This window comes from Heloderma suspectum, chromosome 2 (assembly GCF_057233095.1).
Source record: "Heloderma suspectum isolate Gila_16-S chromosome 2, 16-S_ref, whole genome shotgun sequence".
Classification (NCBI taxonomy): Eukaryota; Metazoa; Chordata; class Lepidosauria; order Squamata; family Helodermatidae; genus Heloderma; species Heloderma suspectum.
The window spans coordinates 158,559,247-158,586,491 of NC_139459.1; the positions used below are offsets into that span (position 1 = coordinate 158,559,247).

General features: G+C 43.7%; 2 protein-coding genes across 11 annotated transcripts in view; one reads left to right on the top strand and one right to left on the bottom strand.

Annotated features, from left to right (window-relative positions):
- The window catches only part of HGD (homogentisate 1,2-dioxygenase), a 47,910-nt gene extending 39,306 nt beyond the window's left edge, over window positions 1-8,604 (top strand). The window contains exons 11-14 of the mRNA XM_084835366.1: window positions 3,002-3,106; window positions 4,216-4,342; window positions 4,724-4,905; window positions 7,269-8,604. Of these exons, the coding sequence (XP_084691492.1) occupies window positions 3,002-3,106; window positions 4,216-4,342; window positions 4,724-4,905; window positions 7,269-7,394 (540 nt within the window). The 3' untranslated portion in view covers window positions 7,395-8,604. The remainder of the gene's footprint in view (window positions 1-3,001; window positions 3,107-4,215; window positions 4,343-4,723; window positions 4,906-7,268) is intronic.
- Window positions 8,605-9,421: 817 nt separating this feature from the next.
- NDUFB4 (NADH:ubiquinone oxidoreductase subunit B4) lies at window positions 9,422-26,646 on the bottom strand. Of its 10 annotated transcripts, XM_084835381.1 has the most exons (6): window positions 25,612-25,773; window positions 25,130-25,260; window positions 12,794-12,900; window positions 11,342-11,542; window positions 10,662-10,808; window positions 9,422-9,579 (listed from the first exon to the last, which is right to left on the bottom strand). In XM_084835381.1, the coding sequence occupies exons 3-6, from the start codon at window positions 12,887-12,889 to the stop codon at window positions 9,517-9,519; spliced, it is 507 nt and encodes a 168-aa protein (XP_084691507.1). In that variant the 5' UTR covers window positions 12,890-12,900; window positions 25,130-25,260; window positions 25,612-25,773; the 3' UTR covers window positions 9,422-9,516. The 10 variants fall into 10 exon arrangements, 8 of the variants coding, with proteins under 8 accessions (XP_084691507.1, XP_084691509.1, XP_084691508.1 ...); XM_084835383.1 differs by lacking the exon at window positions 12,794-12,900; XM_084835382.1 differs by lacking the exon at window positions 12,794-12,900 and having other exon boundaries at window positions 25,130-25,357.
- Between the last annotated feature and the right edge of the window lie 599 nt (window positions 26,647-27,245).

The window sequence follows — 27,245 nt, forward strand, 5'->3', positions numbered from 1 at the left end:
CCAAAAGTTGAGAGTCAGAGATCACACTGATGTCCTTAAAAGTTGTTCTTTGTTTTATTGAAGAACTAAAATCACGCATCAAGGGAATTAGAACCATGCATACATTTGGGGAATTAGAATCATACATTCACACTGAGAAGGCTAAAGATAACCAGCCTTTAAGGTCAATAGTGAAGCTAGGTGCACTGGGACACATGGAAAATTGTGTGTGCGTGTTCAAAAGATAATAGTTTTAATTTTTAGCAAGGTATGTGTGTGTATCCGAGTTCAAAAGAGGGATGATGGAAATGTGGCACCTCATAAAGCACAGTTTTATTTCTTAGCAAGGTGTGTGTGAAGTTGATCATGGAGAAGGGGGAAGAGAAAGAAATTTCAGTCTGGAATAGAATCATAGAATAGTAGAATAGTAGGGTTGGAAGGGGCCTATACGACCATCAAGTCCAACCCCCAATAATTTGAATAAATTAAATAATTTGAATGCAGGAGAAACAGATGAGAGGGAGAATTGTGAGAGAGTTTGGGAGGAGAGGGTTAGAGCAAATGCAGGGGTTTTGAAAGGAAATAGATGGAGAGGCATAATGAGCAAACACTAAGGGTTTTTGGAGTTTGGAATGGAGTAGAATAACAGGAAAAAAGGAGGGAAAGAGAATAATTGGAGTATGGACCACTTAGGAGAATAAAAGATAATGCAAAGATTTACCTTTCTGTATCTGCTGACCTGTGAAGTGATGGGAAGTTCTATTGAGCTCCTTCTCAAGGGGGAGACAGAGAGGAGGAAAGTGAGGGGGGGTGCTCTTCAAAGCAGAAAGTGTGATGGGTCACTCCTGAATGGAAGGAATCCTTTTCCCTCTCTCCTTCTCTATGTAATCTATGGATTTGGGTTGCTGTTTTTATCCCTCCTCTCAGGATTTAGTAATCAAAATAAAACAAACAGGTTGCTCATGGTTGTTGGAAATTTGATTTTTAGGTGACACATTAAGGGAAGAACAAAGACAATGGGCTCCTCTTTCCTTCTTGATGTAAGGAAAGTTGCGGGGGAGAGTTGATAGGTAGCATTTTTGCATATCTCTGGCTATCATAGATCTAAGTGAGGAAGATAACCAGGGGGCTTTTGGTGACTGTCTTAACCTAAAATGACAAAAGAGTTGTGTAGGCATGCCTGCTTACACAATATTGAGTTTTCAGGGTCTCAATAGGTGTTGAATTCTTAATTTTTCCTTCCATTTGTCTTAAACAAGAAGGTTAGAATATATTTCATGGTGGGGCTTTGTGGTTGTAGTCTTGAGGCAAGATCTGAAATTTGTAAGTGTTAACAATGAAGAGTTAAAGCAATCAGAGCACAATGGCTGGCCAGAAAGTTGTATGCAAGAAGTCTGCGGCTCCAGTAGGCCATGCAAGGCCTCAGTATCCTATGGAACCTGCTTTTCTGCTCTTCTTCAAGACCAAAGAACCGTAGTCCCCTTCCGGATACAGGCCCCTTCTTCCCAAAACAGCAGAATTTGGGGGTGCCTCATAACAGAAGGGGGTGTAGTGCTGGGGCACGCTGATCATTGGTCATGCTGGATGGGACTGATTGGAGTCTAACATCATGATGCCTAACATCTTCTGGAAGGCCACCAGTTCCTCACCCCTAAATACAGAATTGCATGCTGGGGTACACATGTATAAGAACATAATTCCCAGTTTTTCTTTAGACTGTACCAGTTACATTTTCTAATGAACCATCTTGTCGTCAATCAGAAAACTTAAGTGGGGCTTGCAACAAAATGTTGCAATGTATCCTTTCTTCTAACAGGCTGTTTATTGATGGCTTATTGGTCACACTGCCTTATAAACTATGCCCCAACCAACAGTATCCTGGTAGCTTGTGTGACAGCTCTGGGAGAGGGGTGGGGCAGCTGAAAATCCTTTTGCTGAAAAAACCATACTGGAGATTAAGAGCAGCCAGAAGTAGACTGACGGAATGGGTAGTGAGAGTTGGTAAATGCCCTGCTGCAAGACAGCTTGGTCTCTGCATGTTTAAGAGAGACCAATGAGACCTTTACTGAAAAGCCCACTGTACTCAAGAATATTCCATTTTGGGTCAAGGTGCTCAAGTGTGTGGTTGCTCTCAGCTCCAGGTTTTTCTGAGTGAAATGGGATTATCTATATCCATTTCATAGAACCATAGAATAGTAGGGTTGGAAGGGGCCTATAAGACCATCAAGTCCAGCCCCCTGCTCAATGCAGGAAAGGGACTTAAGCCCTGCCTTCAGGACTGAAACAATCTTGGCTGCCTTAGTGGATGACTGACAACACTGCTGGACCTTTCTGCAGCATTTGATACCATTGAACACAGTATCCTTTTGAGCTGGCTCACCACGATGGGACTTGGGGGCAGCGTTAAAATGGTTCCAGTCCTTCCTGAAGATCTGGTTTCAGGTAGTATTGGAGTACTCCTGTTCAGTGCCTTGGTCTGTAGCATCCAATATGTGGATGATGCCCAGCTTTCTCTCTCTCCTTTCCATCTCATTCCATAAAGATGGTGGAGGTCCATGACTCATATGAGCCTGCTTCCACATTGAAATTATATTTGGAGGCCTTCCTCTGTATCCCAACATCAGCAGAAATATGCTTAGTTGGGACTAAGCCTTTGGTAGCTGGTGCCTAGAGAAGGTGCCTCCCTTCCAAGAGAAGCCCATCTCATTTCTTCATTAATGGCTCACTGCAAGATGATAAAAACCTTCATTTTTAGGAAGGCATTTAAGACTCTAGTTTTTGAATAATTTTACTCTTGTATTATTTTCAACTGCTGTTTTAGTGGTTTATTGTATTGTAAGGGATCTTTTAAATTGTTAACTTATGGTTTACAGCACCTACCCAAAACTTACCTTTTCCAACAGGCATTCACAGGAAGGTAATCTTGTCCTCTGTGTATAGCTTAGAAATTTCATTAATGTAAGTTATTCATACATATAGTTATATAAATAATAAAATACCTGCACTCTGCTTGATCTTATAGCGCTGCTCTCCATTCAGTGTTGTGGCCTGGCATGGGAACTACACACCATACAAGTATAATCTCAGCAATTTTATGGTCATAAATTCTGTGGCTTTTGACCATGCGGTAAGTTCTGGGCTTTCCTGGGAGGTTTGAAGTCTCCTTTGAGGCACTTTGATTGTTTGGTACTTTTTTCCAACACCAGCTCCATCAAGCAAATACAAGATTGGAATCTAGAGTGGGAGCAGCCTCACAGGAATAATAATTGCTTATTGAGCTACTCTAACATAAAATAGCTAAAAAAAATTGGACACTAAGGGAGCAATGCTATGGTCACGAGTTGCTAGCGGCTAGACGGCCATAGGATATGTTGGTTTCCGGAAATCGACCTCAGAGGCTGCGCTGCAAGGTTGGTTCCTGGGGAACCGACCTTCCTCCCCGCTTCCACACTGCCTCGCAGGCAGCTCAGAACAGCCCTGCACTCTGCGCTTGGGAGAGAAGCAGCAAAAATGGGGTGTTCCGAGGTGGGGAAGGTGGAAATGTTGGTACGACACATCCCATGTGTCATCCAGCAGCCGTCTCCCCTGCTCCACCTTCCCATGGCTAGACAGCCGAAATCGGCTGTCTAGCTGCAAATGCAGGGTGGCTGAAGCATGGAGGGGACGATCCCCTCCACGCTTCTCCTGCCCTGCATTGGATAGGCAGTTGCCTCTGAATTCAGAGGCAGCCACCTATCCCCATAGAATTGTGCCCTAACACTCACTTCAGGCTTGTAATTCACATTGGCGGTTCACACAATTGCCAGGCAGTTAACAAATTTGTTAACCATGCTGTTCTTGCCAGTCACATGCCAGCCCATTTTGCTTAATTACCCTTGCCAGTGCAGCTTCTTGTGTTGTCTGAACCCAGTGAGGGTGAGTTACTGCTGTGGTTAACAAACCCACAGAACCCTAAAATAGCCCATGAGCTGGGTTGTTTGTTAACCACAGCAGCAACCTACCCTGACCAGGCTTGGATGACATGGTAAGCTGTGCTGTTGAGGGTAATTAAGCAAATTGGGTCAGCACGCACAGTGTGGTTAACCAGCCACCGTGGCTTGTTAACCCTGCTAGCAATTGTGCAAACTGGGTCATACAGTTTAGTGCCCTTAATTTGCAGCTGCCCTAAAATACAGTCATCTTTCAGGTTAGCACTTGATAATCAAATAATCTGTCAATCTTTTTTTTAATTTGTAGGATCCATCTATCTTCACTGTCTTGACTGGAAAGTCAACTCGTCCTGGAGTGTCAGTTGCTGATTTTGTTATATTCCCACCCCGCTGGGCAGTGGCCAATAATACTTTCCGTCCACCTTATTACCACAGTATGTGTGTCACTTACTCCACTATGCTAGAAAGCAGCCTTGAGGGGATATGCCTCCTTTCACCCCATGAACTGTACTTCCAGTACATTACTAAACAATATGGAGGGAGAAATGGCCTGCTGCTTTTTTTCTTTTCTAAAATAGTTGTAAAAGCTCAATTTCATGTATTGAATATTGATAAATCAAGCTTCACCAAAAGATGTTAATTAAATAAATGCCACCAAACACTGCAGAACATTGCATCTCATAGCATCTATGAAGTGGCCCACATTTCCAATCCCATGACAGACTTGAGCCACTGCAGCTCAACTGATCTGCTCTCATGACAGCTTGATTCATCTGCACAATGGCTGTTAATCATCTCCATCTGTATTCCCACAGGGAACTGCATGAGTGAGTTTATGGGTCTGATCAAAGGGACTTATGAGGCGAAGGAGCAAGGTTTTCTACCTGGAGGAGCCACTCTGCACAGCATGATGACGCCTCATGGGCCAGATGCCGAATGTTTTAAGAAGTCAAGCACAAGCAAACTGGAGCCCGAGAAAGTTGCAGAGGGAACTATGGTAAGAGCCTCAAAAGTCCAAGCCAAGCCACCAAACTGTGGGAGGTATACGAATTTCTCCTAACCTTGTTCTCAGGCTGGTGATGCAAAACACAACCAAATATGAGAAGTGTCCATGTTGGCAGCAAGAGTCTCTCCTAGATTTGCGCAGGAACTGATGCAAAGGAAGATGTGATAACTTCTGACCCACTGTGTCTAACTGGAAGCAAGATTTCCAGATAGTTTAAAGTCGTAATCCTATGCATGTTGAGATAGAAAAACATCCTACAATGCCCAGCATCCCCCAGCCAGCCATGCTGGTTGGAGGATGATGGGAGTTGTAGGAATTTCTGTCTAAACATGCATTTTAAATTAACTTTTATTGTAAAATTAAAACAAAAAACCACACCTCTCTAAATGGATGGCATTAGGTCCTCAGCACATTAAAATGGATAGGGCTCCTTCCACAGTTATGGCTGTTCAAGACTGTAGCATATAATGTCACATCAATTGCATTTTGATCCATTTTCTCATGCTAAATTCACTCTATGGAGAAACCGAGATTTAAAAACAGGTAAGAAAATGTTTTTGCAGCAGACTTGGCCAGATAAGTTGATTTTTACCATGGATCAACTAGTGGGCGTTGATTACGAGTTTGTCATTCTTGGCTGTGTGTGCCAAATACGACTTGCCTGCTACAGCTGAATGGCAATACTTGCAATTGCAAGTACTGTTTTTACAGCTTCAAGTCTCCTTCGCTATTGAAAGCCCTTATTGAGGCTGATCAGTCATACTGACCCACATGTTTATAAATACATATTATTGGTGAATAAATACAGGGTCTTAAGCAAGGAATAGGGAACATTCCCAAAACGTCCCATTTTGCCTTACCAATGGATCGCTGCTTTAGTATCTGTTTCTGAAGCATCTATGGATCTCAGGTTACACCTTATTCAGCAAAAACTCTTGCTCCGTGTCTATTGGACTCCACGTCTCTTTCATAACTCGGCTAATTGCTGGCAGTGTAACACAGCTAATGCTTCTTTTAACCATATGTTATGACGATGCCCACTAGTTGCCTCTTTTGGGGAGGAGGTTATTATGTGGATAAACTTTATATTGGAACACTCTTTTCTACTGATGTACATGTCCTCTTAAATTAGCTTCCTGCTCCCTGGAAGTCAGCACAGTCAGCACAAATGGATTCTCAGTGTCCATTTGACAGCTAAAAGACTGATACTACCACAATGGAAGGATAAATGCTCCCCTCCTACAATGCAATGGATTAAGGACCTAACAATGCTTTCAACATTTGAATGGGTGGTATACAGACACTACTTGCAAATGGATACTTATATGGATATCTGGACTGCTTTTGTTGTACACGCATATGCATTTCATATGCATGCACTGAAATTAATATATTCAAATCTATCTAACTACAATATTTTCTGTCTAAACATTCTTAGGATCACACCCTAAGTCAGCTTTCCCCAACCTGGTGACCTTCAGATACTAGGACCACAGCTCCCAGTATTCTTGAGCATTGGCCATGCTGGCTTGGGCTGATGGAAGTTGAAGTCCAAACCATCTGGAGGGCACCAGGGTGGGGAAGGCTGGCTTTAGTAGCAAGTGAGCTTATTCCATGAGTGCACTTCACAAACAATTTTGTACTGGGCACAAATATTAGCATTACATTACCATCTTTAGTCAGAGAGACCCTATTTCTAGTTTTTAAGGCTGCTGGGATTTCCACGTATCTCTTCACCTCAAAGTCAGCCAAGTATTAGCAGACACAGAATAAGATTTGCAAAAAGAAAGGATATAAGTTTGCATAATTCTACTGATCACAAAGGTTAGCTTCTCAATGAAGAATTTTAACTGCCAAATCCATACAGCGCCTATATGTAGTCATCCATGTAACAGGAGAGCTGTAAACCTGAGTGGAAGCAAAGGAATGTCAATACTTCTAGTTGCAACTTAAAGTCTGCTACAAAGCCACATGCCTTCTGAGTTCTTGCACACATACTTCTTCCAGGCCACTGAGTTCAATTGAAGTGTTTGATAGCCTGTTTGCCTGCACAGGGACATGAATTTCTGAGCTAATCTTATTGGGGATTCTCTTACAAACCTAGTGCATTACAACCTGTCCAATAACTATTTTTATTTTATTTACTACATTTTAAAACAGCCCAATAATTCAAGTTCTCTGGGCAGTGTAAACACTAAAAACATAAAATACATGGTAATAATAAAATGTCAAAAGCAAGATAAAACTTTATAAAAGCAGCTATAAAAACGTATGAAAACCTAAAAGCACTAAAATTATTAAAACAATGCTAGACTCCTCCCTTTCTTAACATGTTTTCTGTGATTTTCCAACAGGCCTTCATGTTTGAGTCTTCTTTTAGCTTGGCTGTCACCAAATGGGGCCTGAAAACATGCCTAGATAAGAATTACTACAAGTGCTGGGAACCCTTGAAGAGCCATTTTAACACCAAACACAAGTGAAGAGCTCAGATGTGTGTACACTCAGATTTTTTCTTGCCTGCGTAGCTAAGATGTTATGGGAACAGTGTCTGAGTTCATCTTACATGCAGAAACTCATGAGCAGCTGACAGAATGATTGATGAGTAACTGTAAAAAATAAAAATAACACTAATCTTTAATTGCTCAAGTAAAGTGATGAGACTGGAAAACCTGCAAGCCTCTCATCATAAAATGATACCCAATGCAACAAAATGTGTAACTGCTTGGTCTCTTTACATCTATTTAGCCCTAAATAAAAGAATATATTAAATATTTGTGTTGAAAATATTGTAATATAGGCAACAAGGTAAGCCTCTTTAAGGAGGGCACTGGGGTGCCACTGTCCATTACCAAGTCCAGCCATCCATTTAGTACTGCCACTGCCTCACCTGAATTGAACGAAAAAGAATCAGAGCCAGGTGGCATCTGTGTATTGATGGCATTCAACTCCAAATCCTTGGATGATATCACTGAGCGGTTTTATGTAAATATTAAAAAGCATGGGGGCACAGAACAGAACCCTGTGGAATTCCATAGCATAAATGCCAGGGAGCCAAGGAGTAGTCTCCCTGCATCACTTTCCAGCAGTCCAGGTAGGAACAGAGCCATTGCAAAGCAATGTTCCCAGTCTCCAACCCAGCCAGCCTACCCAGAAGATATACAGTGCTATCAAAAGCTGCTAAGAGATCCAGGATAACCAACAGAGTTGCACTCCCCCTCTCCTGCTTCCAACATAGGTGATCAACATAGGTTGATCATCCATCAGGGTGATCAAGACAAGTTTCTCTACCAAAACCAGGCCTAAAACTGGATTGAAATGATCCTAGATTATCACAGTCTCATCCAGGAAATCCTGGAGTTGCTCAAGCACCTTGTCCAGGAAGAAAAAATTAGTAACCAGACAATAGTTGCCATGATATCCCAGGTCCAAGGAGGGCTTTTTCAGGAGCAGTCTCACAGCTACCTCCTTCAAGATGGCTGGTACTGCCCACTCTTGCAGAGAGAGATTTACCACCTCCTGAACCCAGCCAGTCAATGCGTCCCAACTCGATGTTATGAGCCAACAGGTGCAAGGGCATATATGTGGTCAGCTAGACTTGTCCAAGAACCTTATCCTTCAGGCTGCAACTCTGAGGTTCACCCAATAAAACACGGTCTGAGCTGCCTCAGTTAGTGGCACCCAGGTCATGGTAAATGAATGCTGTTTATCCTCAAAATGCTTTGCACACATGTCACAGTGGTCCTCTGAGAGTTTCTTCACATCATCTGCAGAGCCAGGTTGGAGAGAGCCCTGAAATACTCAGAAAAGCTCTGCCAGGCAATGTAAGGATGTAATGACAATGGAGAAGTAATGTTTCTTAGTTGTCAGTACTAGCGAGGGTAGCTGACTTGCCATAGTTTAGTTCTGATACTCCTAGAAATTGACTTTAATTATGGAGGAATTATACTAGTCTGTGCTGACACATTACCAAGGTGCTCTTCTTCCTCAAAGACTAAATTTGTTGTGGCAAGGACTTTTATAATCAGGGGCCTGTTTCATCAGATGCTTGAAGTAGACCACAAAGGTGGTATGTTTTTAAAGACATTGGACACAATGCAAAACAGGCAGGAATTTTGTAATCTTACAATTACCACCAAGTAAGTTAACAAAATTTCTGTACCCGGAACACGGCATAGGATACGTTACCTGCTAATTTATCATCAGGCAAACACAAAAATCCTGTATCTTAATATCGCTAGACAAGGACAAGTCTGTCACAGCTAGCAGACTTCTAGTGCAATACCAATAGCATTAGCTGGCAGAACAGGATTCCCTGGAAAACAGATTCCCCAGAAAACCCATGGCACCAGCTAACACTATTGGGGTTGTGCTAGAGGTCCCTCACGCCAGCACAATGTATTTTATATCAGCATTCATATCACAATGAACACTACCCTATATGTTTTAGCATCAAAACAAATAGTATTTATTAAAGGAGTTAATCTTGAAATAAAAGGAAGATAACCCATTTCTAATTAATAAGATTTATTTTTGAAAGAGGACCAATGCTTACAGAAAGAGAGAGAATGTCAGCAGCATTTTCAGTACACAGTTGTCAGGTTCTCATGAGCAGATATGGAATGGTCGCTCATACTTGCCTTCTTGAATGAGCTTCTCTTTATAATCCTGTACACAAACAGAAATGTAAAAAAAATTACTGTCCCAGGAAAAAGTAAAGAAATGCTGCAACAAAAACATCTTTAAGGGCAACTGAAAGTCAACCAAAGTAAGGCTACAATCCTTATTCAGAAGAAATTCATCATACAGCTTCATACTGAAAATCCTGTAGCTGAGCAAGACATGTGCATGCTGAATGCTTAATTCATTAGTTTAGCTCTCTTTGCGATTTAAATTTTCCCTTCGTTCACTCAGAGGTTTCATTTTTGCAATACAGTTTCATATAATCAAATTAAACTATCCTGCCATACTTTATTTTAATTACTTCTGTGTTATTTAAGTAGCCCTAACTTAGTGGCTTTCCCAGAAAATAAATTAATGGAATAACACTTCAGAAGGGTGGGAAGCCATATGTTTTAGATACCCAAAGAATTCACAAAGCTGTCAATTGTTAAAAATGGATACAAATGTAGTTAAGGGGGAAAGGAATTTATTTTATGGGAGAAGTGATAGAAGGCTCTTCAATCCTTGATTTTTTTATAACCAGAAAAACAGAAATATACGCTTTTATTACTTCAGATTTCACAGTACATACATATTATGATGGTGAGATACAATTCCTAGTTTAAACAAAGCCAGAGGAAGACGAGACTCCTCCATGTTAAGTATTAATGTAGCTTGCGGTATAGGTTAGTAGAGATTTTATTGCTTGTTTTTAATTTGTGCCTATTGTGTTTTAAGTGGTCTGAAGACTTATTCAATAAAATTTGACTGATTGACTGATCTATAGATCAGAGGCAGAGCTGGCCCATGGTTTTTCTGGCACTTGGGTTTCAGAACACTTCCACAACTCCGCCTAATACTAGTGATGAACCCACTGCCACCTTTCTTCCAAAGGCAGAACTTGGGAGGAGGGTGGGTTCTCATTCAAGCTCCTTGGGAGGAAGGATAACAAATGTAACAAACAGAGGAGGATGTAAGAAAGCGGAATGTATTTCATACATTACCCATAGCCTGTCAGGAAGCCTGAAGGGTGCAGCAACCCACATACCAATAAAGCCAGTCACTAGAGATGCTTATGCAAGACTTACCCTTTCTTTTTTTATGACATACCACAAGAAAATAACGGGCACTATTCCAAAAACAGCACCCATTAGGGAAGTTTTGGGGGTGGCATGGAAATTAGGATAGACATGGTGTGATCTGGCATAAGTCCAACGAGTCATGGCAGGGTCATCCTAAAGCAAAAAAAAAAAATACTGAACATTCTCAATTTATGCATTACAACGAACACCACCCAAGACACCAGATAGTGCCAGAACAGACAACCCAAACAAATCAAATCCTTGATGTTTTACTGCATGTCTTAAGCACAAAGTTCATGCCATATGCAAATGCAGAAGATGGGGTAGATCTGTAGCAGAAACTAGCAGGACAGATTTCCATGCCTGCGGGTGAGCGTGGTAGGTAGGAATTACATGTTTGAATGCTGCCACCCATTAAAAGTAATTTTAAGTGTTCCTTGCACACCAAAAAACAGCATGCTTATAAGCAGGCCTAACATGACATTTTTCCACAGACAAGGGTCTTTTCCGTGAGATGTGCATGAATGTGGGGCGGGCAAGAGCATTCAAACCCTCGACTCCTTCAGCCTCAGCTTCATATGGTGCACTCCAGAATAACATTCATTCATTCATCCATCCATCCATCCCCTGCCTGCCTGCCGCCACCCGTGGCCTGAGAAGCCCGCCCTGCCCTCGCAATCACTCACTATACGCTCGGTCCGCCAGGGGTTATTGAGCTGCAGCAGATAGTGGCGCTTCAGGCGGGCACGAATGGCGAGACGCTCGGCATCGCTGCGACGCTTCTCAGGCGAGGCATAGTAGTCGGCCGGGTCCAGCTGTGGCGGCAACGAAGCCAGAGGCGCCGGCCGGTATCGAGAACCCGGCCCGGACGAAGAGGACGCCGCCATCTTGAAGGGTGAAGAGACACACAGCTTAGCTCCGCCTCCCGCACAAACACTCCCTATGACACGGAAGCGATGCCTCCGCCTGGGCCGCAGCGATTTTTTAGAAGGCGAGACATCGCTTCCGTGTCATAGGGAGTGAAAGGCATGTCGTTGTTCAGAAGATATCCGGGTTCAGATGGGGAAGCCCGAGGTGGAAGTGACAGCTGCCTGCATAAATCTATGGAGTAATCATCGTAGCTGTGATTGGGTCCACCGACAAACAAAAGGAATTACCGGAGAGAGGAACGTGTACGGGGCTTATTTCGTATGAAATATTTACACCCCGCGCCTCCATTACTGAACACCTAACTTCTAAAAACAGTCCTGCCTGTGCAAATTTCTATACTACTACTAGTCCTTTGTGTCCATAAAACAGGCTAGGACAGCGTGGCCTACAACAGGCCTGCAACGTAGTCTAAATATGACAGGCTGCGGGTGGTTTACAACAACCCTGCAAGTTAGTGCATCATTATTGCACCCTGATTGCAAAGGTCGGGCTAAAGCGTGATAGTAGCAAACCACCACCTTGCAATATGGCCTAGTGTTAATAATATAGCAGGTCCGAGGTGGGATTAAAGCTGGTTTGGTTTTGTAGGGGTATAATCTACATTAGGATTTTTTCCCCATTAACTTCTGGTTCACATGACACACTCACCAAATTACAGCCCTCCTGTAATTTCTGCCTTCATATTCTGCTATTTTGCAGACCCGTTTATAGTGATTTTGGTGTGTACAAACAGCACGATACTACTGCTGGTACAGCTGCACCCTGCAGAACCAGTTTGACAGCGTTTTCCCCTCCTTTCCTCTTGGGCTGGGATGGAGCGACTCGGCCAGAAATATGGGTCTGTCCTATTTGCTGACTGTCATCGACCAGGCTGGATAGTTAGCTGTTAAGTATTATTTTTTGACAGAACTTTTAAATAAACACCTTCACAACTGCACAACCCTGATTTTGTAAAACACAAAACACCAGTTAATTTTCTGCAAAGAAGTGCAGCTGCATAGTTTGTTTGCTGTGACAAATCAAATGGAGAGTTAGAACAATATTTATCTCCCCCCTCCCCCTCCTTTGAAGAAAATAAGAGTTTATAATATCTGTTCCAGCCTTCCCAGATAGCCCTTTTCTCTTTTTCATTTCTGTCCCTCAAAAAACTACTAGGAAACTGACAACACAATCATAAACATGTCTACTCAGAAGTAAGTCCCACTCACTTCAGTGGTGCTTATTCCCAGGTAAGTGAGCATGGAGGGTGCCAAGGAAGGTAAGAGGAAAGTATGCTTTGTTGGATAGTAGGAACAACTCCACATGCTTCTGGACACTAGGCGGCAATAGAGAATAATATATTGCATCAAGAGTCGTTTGTCTTGTCTGACCAGTTCCTTTTTCCAGCTCTCCCCTTCCTCCTGCCTCTACAACAAAGCGTGCTATGTGTGGTCTCTCCCTGAAGGAAGCAAGTTACCATATCTCATGCCCTCACTCACTTACACCCATGCACTCATCTTTAATTAAAAAGTGTTACATAGCCTTCTCTGATAATGTGTATAAAACCACAAGTAAAGTTGATTTGAGCTTCTTTTAAACTGGCTCTAGTATGTGTTTATTGCCTCCAATACTAAATGCTGTGTTGCCACGCTTTCTCTACCTAAAGCAACTCTGCAACAAGTCACACCAGACTTTCCAACATGCTTAATATGGGATAGGATATCATTGTCTTTCCTGTTGGCCTGGGTGGGGTATGGAGAATGCTTTCTGTTGAAGGAGGAAAAGGTAGCATAAGGTGGACTTGGGGGTAAAGGGAGGGGGGGGGGATGTTAAAAGACAGAAATAGTGCCTACTGCTCCCAAGCTGTAATAAAGGAAAGGAAAGCACCTGGAAAGTCAAATTATTTCCAAAAATTATGAGGGACTAAAGCGGGGGAGAAGAGAAGATCAGGGCAGGGGAGTCTGGATTGGGGCAGTGTCCCCATGTCTCTAAATGGGATGCAGCAGGCACAAGTTCAACAGACAGAGTTCTATATTCAATAAACAAAAAACCTTTTGGTTTAACAAGCTGTGTTTCTGTGTTCACTCAAACTCCAAAATGCTGAGAAATTACAGCTAAGGGCCATGCCCTTAATGTATGTGTTATTTAGGCAATATGCATACGGTATAGTACCCTATGCTGTGGTTAGTTTCAGCTTCACCACTACCTTGGAGCTAGGTGGCTGTCAGTGGCAGAGTGGTGGGCCTAAGTCCCAGTTTTGTCTGTTCAGTGGAATAAATACATGGAGTCTATGCAACTGAAGCCGTCATACAACTGAAATTACAATTCTACATTACAAGTACCTAACTGGCAAGAAATACCATCCAGATAGAATGATATGTATCTCAACTCTAGACCCCTTCCAATGCTATCAGCATGGAAAGTCCACAACACAACATGTTAAATCAAAAGGTTTTTGGTTTATTGAATTTTAAAAAAATATTTTAACGTTTTAATCACATTTTCAATGTAATTAACGAGTACATTAAAATATTACAACTTTTTCAACTAAGAAAACACATTACATCGGAAATCCAATTATAGTTAACAGGAATCACAGGAGTTTCAATATATTAATAACCTTATATTTATCTTCAGAAGTTCATCAGGGGTTTAAGATTTAGTTGTAATTATCTAAATTTCCATATCTGTCCATGACATGCTGATGGTTTTCTCTGGAAACCTTGTTTGTGAATAAAGTCAGTAAATTTGTACAAAATTGTATGTAAGGTCACGTTCTTTTTGTTGCCCTTATCTGTTTAGTTAGGTTTTCAGCCAACACAATGTTCTAAAGATAGTTATACCACACTTATTGACAGGTTTGTAGATTATTTCCAATTCTTTGCTATTAGTTGACAAGATACCACCATCATAAAAGTCAGCATTTCTTTGGTAAATCTTCATTAGGACCACTAAAGATAGATAGTAGTGCCAATTTAGGATCCATGTGAACCTCCCCTCCTGTTATATTACTGCATTCTTGAAAGACCTCCCTCCAAAAGCTATGTATTTGTCCACATTCCCACCATATATGATGGTATGTACCTAATATACTACACCCCCTCCATCAGTTCAGTGATGTTTTGCATACTGTATATGACTTAAAGTTACTGGGGTTAAATACCACCTCAGTACTACCTGCAAGGAGTTTCCCCTTATTTTTGCTGACACTGAGCAATATAGTTTCTTAACCCATATTTCATTCCATTTCTTTTCCTCTATCTTTTCTTGTATGTCACATTCCCATATTTATTCATTTATTTCATCCCAATGGTGGTTCCCATTGTTTCCATAATTAATATCTTATATATGCTGGATGTGGTTGAGGATTCATACATAAGCATCAATTGTCCAAATGCTGTTAATGGTGTTGTGGCCTGTTTCCAAACCATAGGAGTGGTATTAAAATAGATTACCTGGTGTAACAGTTTACCTTTATCCCTCTAGCTAGTCCTTCAGCTGTGGGCCTGTTTGGGGTGTAACTCCCTCAAATAAATCATTTAACCTAAATAATTCAGCCCGCTTCCATGTGCTGAATTGGAACCATTTGCCCTTGTCATAAAAATTGGGTGTGGTAAGAATGGTGTAAGTAGGGAAACACATGGTGATAATGTATGTTGTCATTTTCTCCATATTTTAAGTGTTACATGCAAGAATGGATTAGTAATCACCTCCAAATCTTTTACTTTGGAAACTGTAAAGGGAAGACCTTGAATTTTATTTTTGCTCATTCCTACAGATACCATATTTATCCAGAGGTATTCTTTATTCATATAAATCAGATTTATCACCTGCCTAATTTGGAACACCTCAAACTATAGTTGTATATTCACTATGCCTATTCCACAATTTTTGGGGTGTCTGTAAAAGGTTTTTGAAAAATTCATTCCGTATTATTATTGTTATGAATACATTTATTTATAATGTCCTGCCAGGTTTTTTTTAACTGGGATTGCAATTGGCAAAACTTGAAAAAGATATGTGAGTTTGGGAAAGATTGTCATTTTCACCACCTCCACTTTACCCAACCAAGAGAGGTTAACTGTGGTCCAATTTTTTATGTCTTTCTTAGTTGATTAATTAGCAAGAAATAGTTTATTTTTATTAGCTTTGGGAGATTTTTTGTTATTTGGATACCCAGATATTTTAGGCTTGATGTACATAGCGTAATTCCAATTTGGTTAGTAAGTTCCTTTAGGAGGTTTTATTTAATTTAATACATAGAGTTTCAGATTTTTTATAGTTAATTTGATGATAATGATGGTGGTAAAGCTTTTAATTTTTCAACCAATGGTTACAACAAGTGTAAAAAAAACATAGATAGATGAAAGATCAGATAAAACATACATTACAAATTTTAGCATTCTGCAAGTTCAGAAAATTTACTCTATTCTTTTGGGCTACAAAGTTGGCCAGTGCCAGAAGGATTGTCTTATTATGGCATATAAACAAAAAAATTTATTATCTCTTGGGCCATGGGGGCCCTAGACTGTTCTCATGTGCACATCCTAGCCCCCCCACCCCCAGAGGACAGACGAGTTCTACAACCGAAAATGCTTCTACAGCATGGTCCTGCAGTGCTTGTGGACGTCAGAGAGAGATTTATGGACGTTTACACAGGCATGTTGGGGGGGAAAGCCACGACGTGGCTATCTTTTGGAATTCCCCTCTGGCAGACAAGCTCGCACTGGGAAGTTTCTTCACCTCACACACAATGGTTTCTGGCCTGCCTGTGCGCCCCCTCATTCTTGGCGACCAGGCTTTTGCACTCTAATCATGGCTGATGGCACTCTACTGTGCTCCTAGGATGGCCAAGCAGAAGATCTTCAACTACTACCACTGCTGTGCATGAATGCTTGTGGATTGTGCATTTCAGTGCCTGAAGGCGTGGTAGCTATCCCTTTACACGCTTCTGGATGTTGAGGAAGACCTTGTGCCAGATGTAATAGTCACCTGCTGCATTCTGCACAACATCTGTGAATCAAGGGGAGACGTGCTACTGAGGAACAATCCCAACCTTCCAGGACTAGGGACAGAAATTAAGAAGGTGGCCATCGATGGAAGGGGGAATGAGCCCCCACCAATGTCCCTAAATCCAGCAGCTGAAAGTGCAACCCATAAAGCAGTGAGATGGGTGCGCTCCACCATTACTAACTGGATCTGGAACCATTACCTGCAAATCTCCCACAAATAAAGGGATTTCAACCCTTCACCATGATGTAAGCATCCCTCCCTTCCAGAGCATCTCTACAACAGCCTAAAATCCCGCATTTAAAACTGGGCTTTCTGCTTCCGTTTTGAATGCAGAACCACAACGGACTCCCTTTACACGTGCTTCCTTCTCCCCCTCCCCTTTCCCCCTCCTTCTCCCCCTTCCATATGTTTCATTGATCTAGCTCCTCTTCTTGCGGCTCTTCCTTTTTCACAGAGGGAACTCAAGCGGAACACAAGCAGGGAAATTTGATAGCTCAATATATCAGATCTATTTAAAAATGGAATACAGGTCATTTAGTGTGGGGGATGCCCTGGAGGTTAACGATGTTATCTAAAAGGCCCACAAACTTCTGAGTGAGTGAGCAATCTCAATAGCAGGATAAAAGCTCCATGTGAAGAAGCCCTGAGGCAGGTCATCCCTTCCCAACTCAGCAGATGCCTCCTCCCCACAACCCATGGGATTGGATCTCTCCCCTCCACCCCCAGCACTTTTCACTGTCACCTCCCAAGCTAGCCATCCCACCCCCACCGCCAACCCCTAATGATGCCAACTATTGCCTTAGTACATTCAAAGCAGTATTAAGGAAGCCAAATATTAAGTAAGCCAAAGGCACCCATTATGCCACTTTGTGCACCAATACAAAGTTTCTCTTTATTCTATATCGTTGTGTTGTTGGTGAGGCAAAGGCTTGGAACTTGGGCCTGAAAATCAGGGCAGTGGACTAAACACTGGGAAAGAGTGAGAAGGGATGGGAAGGGAAGGGAAGCAAACAGGTGGAGAATGGGTTCCCAAGGGCTTAGAAATTGGGGCAAAGTGGGGGTGCGGGCAGAGGGGGTGCGGGAGAGCGGGTAAGGATCGACACTGGACTGAGAATGGGGGGAGCTGGTGTGGGGGAAAACAGTAAAAGACTAGAAGGGCCTAGAAAACCAAGGGTTGCCAATTTCTCAACTGGCTCCTGTGCCCTTGAAAGCAGCTTGATGATCTATAATTTTCAGCAAGTAGTAATGCTTATCTCCATGCCCTGGAAAGCTCTACCTTGCCAATTTCTCCACATCATGTTAGCAAAAGATTACACTAGATTAGATTGTCAGCCTGTGGGCAGGGACTATCTTATTTTACTGAATATATGTAACCCACTCTGGAAACCTTTTTGGCTGGGGGACAGGATAAAAATACTTCACACAAGCAAACAAGCCCGAGGACAAACAGTAAAAGACTATCTCCAGTAGCTGGAGATGGACTAAGCACATTCGCAATTCTATTGCATTCATGTAAGGAAGTGCCTTGAAGTACTCAGATCACTGATAACAGATACCATTGCCTATGTGCCAAGAGTCATGATGAGATCATCATGCCCACGTAAGGTATAATTGAGCATGTGCAGAACCTTTGCTGTGTTATCTTAATACAAGCGGTTGCAAGTGATATCATGTGATACCATCTCATGTCTCTGAAAATATGCCATCCATACAAGTCCTTTGTGTTTTGTTGAATTGTTGCAGTATTTCACAAGCAGTCCTGACTCAGGAGAAAGCAGTATATTTTTAAAACAATGTAGCTGTTTGCATTATTACCACATCCTTACAGTTCACTGCCAAACAACATGAATTCAACAGCAAGGTGAAATGAGTGTCTAGGGAAGGGTGGAGAACTCATTAATCTTCTCGGGACTATGATCTCATCTAATTTACACACAAGATGCCCCTTTTTTCAAAATCTTGCTCACTGGGGGGATGAGTAGTGCTGATAATCTCGTACTCCAGTTCAAGCCAACTGTGACATTAACTCTTGGCTGCTGCTTCAAGGTCTCCTCCCAAACTCACTTTCATAGCTCAAGTTAAGAAGACCTGCCTTCTGCAGTCAATGTGAGAATGCTATTGTTGTAGTCCTTCAATGTAGATCCCAATGTCATTTGACACTGTACAAGCTCCAGGAATGGCTATCTTTAACCTGGGGTTAGGCAATATGGTGTCCATGGGCACCAGTGTGACCCTGGACATCTGTCTTGCTACCTGCTGAGATGCCCTACCACTCCTACTTAAAATAACACACACACACACACACACACTTTCGTACTGGAAGCAATTATTTTTGAGAACAAAAAAAGGCAAACGTATTCTTCCAATTCCAAGTTGTTGAAAGTTTGCTTTCCACTCTCAAGTTGGCAACCAATCCTGGGAAAGGGGAGTGATGCGTAGTGCCAGGAAGACATTTATGAATTTTTTTAAAGTCCAGATGTCCTGTTAAACATGAAAACTTTTATTATTACATAAGCCTTCTGTAAGGAAGAAAGACAGGCTGTACAGTAATTCTTCAAGTGGTCATCTGAAAATTCAGACACATGGGTTCTGTGCCTGTGCAGAGCAGTCATTCAGAACATTCTGGAGCTGAACAGAGTTTTAGGCAGGAGTCCTGCCTGCCTTCCCTGCACATGCTCTAGGCATGGCTTCCACCTCCCAGTCAGTGTTTTGCCAAGAGGCAAAGGTTCTTTTAGGATTCAGAAGCAATAAGCACACAGGTGGATAGAAGTCAAGGATTTTATTAAAGAGAAGGCAAAATGACACAGAATAACATAAAATACCGATAATGAGCAAGATAACTTACTTCCCCTTTCAGTTGTTGGGAGCTCCAGGTAAATGTCAGAGAGACCCCAGTCAAATGGCTGGCACAGAGCACCTCCATGGTCCAGGTCTGTGTCGAAGCTCACTGTGGGCAAGTCTCTCGTGACTTTTATATCTGAGTTCTCCTGTTACTATGTGAAGGTTTGAAGAGCACCCTAATTACTCACACCTGGGGTGATGGTCAGTTTCTCAGGTCTCATGATGTTCATACATTCTTGTACCTCCCAAAAGACAAGCTAAAGCGAGTAGATAGTGGCCAGCTTAATTGATTCAAAGTTGTACGCTTCCCAAGCAGACAACTGACCTTGAAAAGCAAAGCCTCCAGCCTAGAGGCTTGAGAGCTCCGGAAGGGGGGGGGGGCGGCAAGTTTTTAAGGTTCTCCAGGAGATTCAGGCATGCAAGGAACAATTGTGGTACACCACTCTCCTATCTCCTTGAAATACAATGGTCTTCCAGTGCATTTCCTCTACACTCAATTCCAAGTCTTCCATAGCAGAAAAACAACTTAAGAATGGGGCATCAAAGTGAAAGGAGGGTGGGTTGTGTGACTTCACTGATGACCACTTGAAGAAACCTGTCCTTCTTTGTGGTCTCTGTGACTCACACACATGGGTGGCTGATAAGCAAGCTCACTGGAGGAGGGAAATGTCCTGGCAAAACTGTACAGAGGACCACCTGGCTGAAGGTTGCATCGACATGCCCAAGCATGCTGTTTGATGAAAAGGGAGGGCTGAGCCCAGGTTGCCATACTGCACACCTGTGGAAGTGGGATGCCGCAGAGAAAGGCAGCATAGCCCTAGACAACTGGCTGTGTACATCTGGGGTGGGGGGGCTCAGAAGACAAGAGAGTTGATATGTCAGGCTTATTGTTGACTTTACTCTTTAAATGAAATGCTGCAGAGACATGGGACGTGTTTCTATGCTATTAGCTTCACTTCGTTTGAAACTTCGTTGCAATGCTTCCCGACTCGCATCTTCTCCTTTTCCAGTTTCCACAGTGCTTAAAGTCCCAGCTCATCATTGCTGTAGCCTGGGGCTCTGTGCTGTTTCCACTGAACTCTAATCGAAATATTTTCTTGACGGCTGGGTGGAGTCTGAGGTTGGGTCTGATTACCTCATCAGTGCTCCTGCCTCCTCGGGCATGTTTCCAGGACAACGGAAGGAGACGCTAATGGAGGAGTATGGGATTTTTAAAAAGGAATCGGCTTTGCTGTGAAGGCTCCCCCCCCCCCTTTTTCCTGAAAGTCCAGATGCACCTCCATTTCAGGAGCAAGCCTCACTGAGTACAATGGGAGTTACTTCTGAATAATCACACATATGCTTGTGCTGGGAAAGGGCGGGGGGGGGGGGAGAACACAAAGAAGGAAACTAGCCCCCATTTTAACCCAGAGGACCTCATTGACCACAATGGGAGTTACTTCTGAGCAGACAGTAATGGGTTTATTATGGGAAAGGGAATGAAACCAGCCCCCGTTTTAACGCACAGGATCTCTATATGGAAGCTGTGAATGAGTTACATCCTAACGCAATGGACCAAAGCCTTGAGATCTTGCTTAATCACATTTAAGGAACTGGGTTTTGATATGTGCCATGTCAATTGAGGGGCGTCTCTGTTATTTCTGTGGTCATTGAGAGGGCAAGCTTCATTCAGCACAATGGGAGAAAACACCCCAACTGGGGTTACGGGCTGTGTTCTAGCACTTATTTTCAACAACGTTTTAAAAGTTGGTCCCTTCAAAAACATGTAGGAAGAAAGCCAGACTATAAAGCACATGGTCTTTGATGTCTATATACTAATGTCCAGATCATGGGAAGCAAACAGAACGAACTTGAATTCTTAATACAGAAGGGAAATTATGATAGGTGTAACACTTGATAGGTGTAACTGAAACTTGGTGGGATGACTCCCATGACTGGAATACAGCAATTGAAGGATATAATTTGTTCAAAAAGAACAGAAGGAAGAGAAAGGGAGGTGGAGTTGCCCTACATATAAAATTTACATATCTCTGCACAGAAATACAGGAAGATGAGGTTGGTAGCCCCATCAAGAGCAACTGGGTTAAAATAAATAGAGTGAACAATAAAAGGAACATGGTGGTCGGAGTCTACTACCGGCCACCCAATCTCAAGGAGAAGACGAGGATGAAACTTTTGAAAAGCAATCTGCCAATGTTTCCAGGAAGCATGATGCAGTAGTAATGGGGGACTTCAATTTCCCTGATATCTGTTGGGAGACAAATTCGGCAAAACATGGCCCCTCCAGGAAATTCCTGACTTGTGTTGCTGGTAACTTCCTCCTACAGAAAGTAGAGGAAGGAACTAGAGGATCGGCTCTCCCTGACCTGATCCTAACCAACTGAGATGACTTAGTGGATAAAGTAGCAGTTACAGGAACTCTGGGGGAAAGTGACCATGTTATACTTGAGTTCTTGGTTCTAAAGGAAGCAAAAGCTGAGTGTAGCCAAACATATACCCTGGATTTTAGGAAAGCCAATTTTAATAAACACAGAACAATGATACGTAAGGTCCCATGGCAAGCAACTCTAATGAGAAAAGGAGTCCAAGATGGGTGGGAGTTTTTTAAAAAAGGAAAGTCTAAAAGCACAATTACAAACAATTCCAACAAGGAAAAAAGGAGGAAGACAACAGAAGAAGCCAATGTGGCTTCACAAAAAGCTTAGAGATTACCTGAAAACAAAAAAGGACACATATAGGAAGTGGAAGGAAGGCCACGTAACAAAGGAAGAGTACAGGCAGATACCACAGAATTGCAGGGATGGTGTCAGGAAGGCTAAAGCTGAGAATGAGCTGAGGTTAGCGAGGGATGCTAAAAGCAACAAAAAGGCTTTCTTCAGCTACGTGCATAGTGAAAAACAAAGAAAATGGTGGTTCAACTATTAAATAGGGATGGCAAAATGATAACAGATGACAAAGAAAAGGCAGAAGTGCTCAATTCCTACTTGGGCTCAGTCTTCTCCCGAAAGAGGGCCTATGACACCCCCTGGCAAAGGCGAAGTACAGGCTGAAGAGGCAGGATTGCAGCTTGAGATCGATAGGCATATGGTTAAGGAACACTTAATTACTTTCAATGAGTTCAGATCTCCAGGGCCAGATGAACTGCATCCTAGAGTAATCAAGGAACTGGCAGAAGAACTCTCAGAACCACTGTCTATTCTCTTTGAGCAATCATGGGAGGACTGGTGAAGTGCCAGATCACTGGAGGAGGGCTAATGTTGTCCCTATCTTCAAAAAAGGCAAAAAGAAAGAACATGGGAACTACAGACCAGTCAGTCTGACAATAATCCTTGGGAAAATTCTGGAGCAGATGATAAAGCAATCAGTATGAAAGCATCTTGAAAACAATTCTGTGATTATTCAAAGCCAACATGGATGTGTCAAGAACAAATCCTACCAGACGAATCTGATCTCCTTTTTTGATCAGGTAAACTCCCTTGTGGACTGTGGGAATAATATAGCCCACATAATATATCTCGACTTCAGCAAAGCTTTTGACAAAGTGCCCCATGATATCTTGATGAGCAAACTAGCTAAAAGTGGGCTAGATTAAACAACTATCAGGTGGATCCACAGTTGGCTACAGAATCAGACTCAGAGAATGATTATTAATGGGATCTTGTCAAATTAGGGAGAGGTAACTAGCGGGGTACCACAGGGCTCAGTCCTGGGCCTAGTGCTCTTCAACATTTTTTATTAAATGTCTTAGAAGTTGGAGGAGGAGGTGCAGGGAATGCTGATGAGATTTGCAGATGACACACAATTGGGCGGGGTAGCTAATACTCTCCAGAGTATTGCAGTATACTCTCCAGGCGGGATAACTAATACTCTCCAACACAAACAAAATTCAAAATGATCTTGATAGACTGGAGCACTGGGCAGAAAACAACAGAATGACATTTAATAGGGATAAATGCCAAGTTTTGCACCTCTGAAAAAGAAACCAAATGCACAGTTACGAGATGGGGGATACGTGGCTCAACCACACTACAGGCAAGAAGGATCTTGGAATTGTTGTTGATCACAAGCTGAATATGAGCCAACAATGTGATGTGGCTGCAAAAAAGGCCAATGCTCTTTTGGGCTGCATTAACAGAAGCATAGCTTCCAAATCCTGGGAAGTACTAGTCCCCCTCTACTCAGCACTGGTTAGGCCTCATCTGGAGTACTGTGTCCAGTTCTGGGCACCACATTTTAAGAAGGATGCAGACAAACTGGAGAGGGTTCAGTGGAGGGCAACAAAGATGATCAGGGGACTGGAAGCAAAGCCCTATGAGGAGAGACTGAAAGAACTGGGCATGTTTAGCCTTGAAAAGAGAAGACTGAGATATGATAGCACTCTTCAAGTACTTGAAAGGTTGTCACAGAGAGGAAAGCCAGGATCTCTTCTCTATCATCCCAGAATGCAGGACATGGAATAGTGGGCTCAAGTTACAGGAAGCCAGATTCTGGCTGAACATCAGGAAAAACATCCTGACTGTTAAGAGTAATATGACAATTGAACCAATTCCCTAGGGAGGTGGTGGGCTCTCCAACACAGGAGGCATTCAAGATGAAGCTGGACTTCCTATCTGTCAGGGATGCTCTGACTTGGATTCCTGCACTGAGCAGGGGGTTGGACTCGATGGCCTTGTGGGCCCCTTCCAACCCTACTATTCTATGATTCTATGTACCAGAATCAAAGCCACGCCTATTTTAGTCCAGTATTCAGTATACCAGTATTCATGAGCAGCTTCCTGAGTTAAATATAGCACAAAATAGTTGAGATATAATTTCCTGTCATATTGGCAGGAGCTGTCATTTATACTTGACACAAAATTGTAACATTTTGCATTTCTAAGCAAGCAATCCTAAATAGGATTGCTTGGAAATAGAATCTTCATAAAACACCCCCACCCCACACATTAAACACATTTAGGACTGCAGCATTAAAGCGTCATTTGATTATAACTTATGTTATATGAAGGTGATTGCATTTTAAATCAGCATTTTCAAGGAGCATTTCCTCACTTCAAGGTTGCGGGGGAAGATGTTACAAATGGATACTAAGTTCTGTTGGGGTTTTGAAAGGCAAGCCCCCCAAGTCCTGCATACTTTGGGGACAGCTGATCAAAACAAAGCCCATTCCAACCAATAAGAGTAGTCATTGCACACATTTTTGTGTACCAATGTACACCAGCAGTAGTGTGTATTCACCATGTCAGTCTCCAGGCCTATATTGATTGGGATGGGCACTAACCTGACCAGACATCTAGGCTTGCTTTGCCAAGGGGACCATCGGTTGAAACTTGGGGTGTTTGAAGTCCACTTGTTAAGTCCCACCCCCAACTGGAAAATGACCATTCTTAGTTGACGTGCAGTCTGATCTTGGGCAGGGTGTGTATTTAGAAGCAAACTCCATTAGTTCAATGGAGCTTACTTCCACATAAGTGTGCACAGGGTTGCAGCCTAGACAGAACAAGTCACACAACTTTTAGAGAGGTAGTCAAATGTGCTATCTGCATCACCCACTTGCTCTAGCTGAGTGCCTGACTGCTGCGAGTTTCTGACTCAGGCACCCCTGAAGAGTCTGACATTCAGATCTGGAGACAAACCTTGCACGTTTGAATTTTTGGTGAAGAAAAGAAGTTCTAATAAGCCTCAGCAGCCCACACAAGAATGAACGAACTCACACTACCAGCCTTGGTCTTCATCAGCAACAGTACCATCGTCCAGGGGAAACAGAACGAAGGATTTCTATGTGAGGCGTCCCAATTCCTGCACAAGGCGTTTCATTCTTCTCAATGGAGAAAAAGTTGCTTGACTGAGAAAAACGAGAGGGAATGAGGAGAGACGCAGCCATGGTAGGTAGGGCGGGCGGGAGAAGGAAGATGCTGAACCGTCCGCAGAGGAGGAGGCACCTGAGGAGAGGGGAGGCGAAAGCGGGAAGGCCAGTAACTGAGCCACAGCAACTCGTTACTAACCCAGCGCGATGGAGGAAGGGATGAAGCAGCAGAAACGAGGCCCGGCAACAAAGGGAGAGGCACAGGCGGCGGCCCCCTCCTCCGCAGCCAAGCCGCCCGGCCGTGCCTCGTTATGGCCGGTGTCCCCGTTCACCCCACACCGTGGAGAAGGAAGAAAGGGAAGGAGGCGGCGACCGCTCAGACCAACTCACCGCCTCTCCAGCGGCACCATGAGCGAGTGCTGGCGTTGCCGCCGCCGCCGCCGGCCTGCTCCCAGGAGCCCGCCAGGCTGGGGAGGGGGCGCGGCCCGGCCCTCCCTACTCGCGTCCCTTCTCCCGCTCCTCGCTGTCGCCGCGGCGGCCGCCCGCTGCTCTGAAGAGACGTGGCAACGAGGACTGATGCGCTCATCACTGCGCGACGACGGCTGCAAAGGCGGCGCCCCACCCGGGAAGGGAGGAGAGCGGAGTAGCGTCATGGCGGCCATTTTGGAGGCGGCAAAAACGTCTCTGGAGGCGGGAAGCGCGGCACGCACAACGCCCCGCGCCCTCGCGCCACACGGAGAGGCAGAAGCTGCGCGGGTTTCGCCCAGCGACTGGGCGCTCGACGTGCACGGCTCGAGCCGCTGTTGCCTCGGGAGAACACCAGAGTGAGGCACGTGTTTGGCGTATTGGCTTGCCATATTTTAGGTGTACATTTAAAAGTACCAAGACAGACGCCTAAGCATGTAACGCATGAATTGAGTCGGACCCTTCTAATTCGAAGGAAACACGCATGCCACTCTGTGCTGGACGATGGAGATCGTTGGCCTCTTACATAGCCAATAGTATGGGCTGCTCCCGTAGACACGCACACGGGCATGTAATAAATCGGCCTGCCGGCAAAGGGTTCTAGCCTAGATTAGCCATCTTCCTGGCATACTAGTGTTCCATGTGGAGGAAAGTTTTCGTCTGAAGGCACGTATGTGAGCCCCCACCTGTAGTGGTACAGCCTAGATCGGGGTGGGGAGGTAGCCTCCCAGCTTCCATCATTCCTGACCACTGGCCATGATGGCCTGGGTGATGGGACACTGAGTCCCAACACATCTGGAGGGCCACAGGTTCTGGCCAGGATGCACATTTACCACTCACAACTAGGCCTTCCTGTCTTCATTTTGCCAAGCTCAGAGCACTTTCCAAGTGCAGCACAACTGCAGAGACAACCTCTAGTTCCTCCCCAGTTCCAGAGGTCGGAGGCGGACCATGTGTGCTTTGGCGCTATTCCCGAGGCTCTAGAAGTGCCTTGGAAGAAGCAAAATGATAAGCTTCAGCTCCCTTTTTAAAGAAGAGTGCTGAGGCTAGTTTCAGTGCTCCACCGGCAAGGCACTTAGTGCCTCTAAGGTAAAAAGCAGGGAGGAAACTATATGCCCCAGACTTTGGGAGCAGTGCCAAACCAAGCCTCAAGTGTTCATCTCTAGCCCCAGAAGTCCTCAGTGGAATCTTGTCTTCAGAGAGGCTTGCCTGGTGCCTACCCTGCTGTCATTTTAGCAAAAGGCAGGGAAGACCTTTATTTCCTCAGACCTTTTCATTCAGTTTGCTTTGTTTTTATCTTGGCTGGTGTAATGCCCCCCCCCCCCCCCGGTGTCAGGATTCCTTTTGCCCCCACTTAACATCAAAAGCCGAAACAAACACAGTCTACAGCTTTTAATCCATTACTTCACAGGGTCATACAGATGCAAATTCTCAGTGACTCTCAGTCTACAAGGAAATGCCTTCAGGGGGTTCAAAAGGTAGTTACAAAAGTTGCTGCCAAAGAGGAAGGCGGTCTCACTAGCCTCACTTAAGGGGTGGGGGGAGGTCTCTGTCTCTCT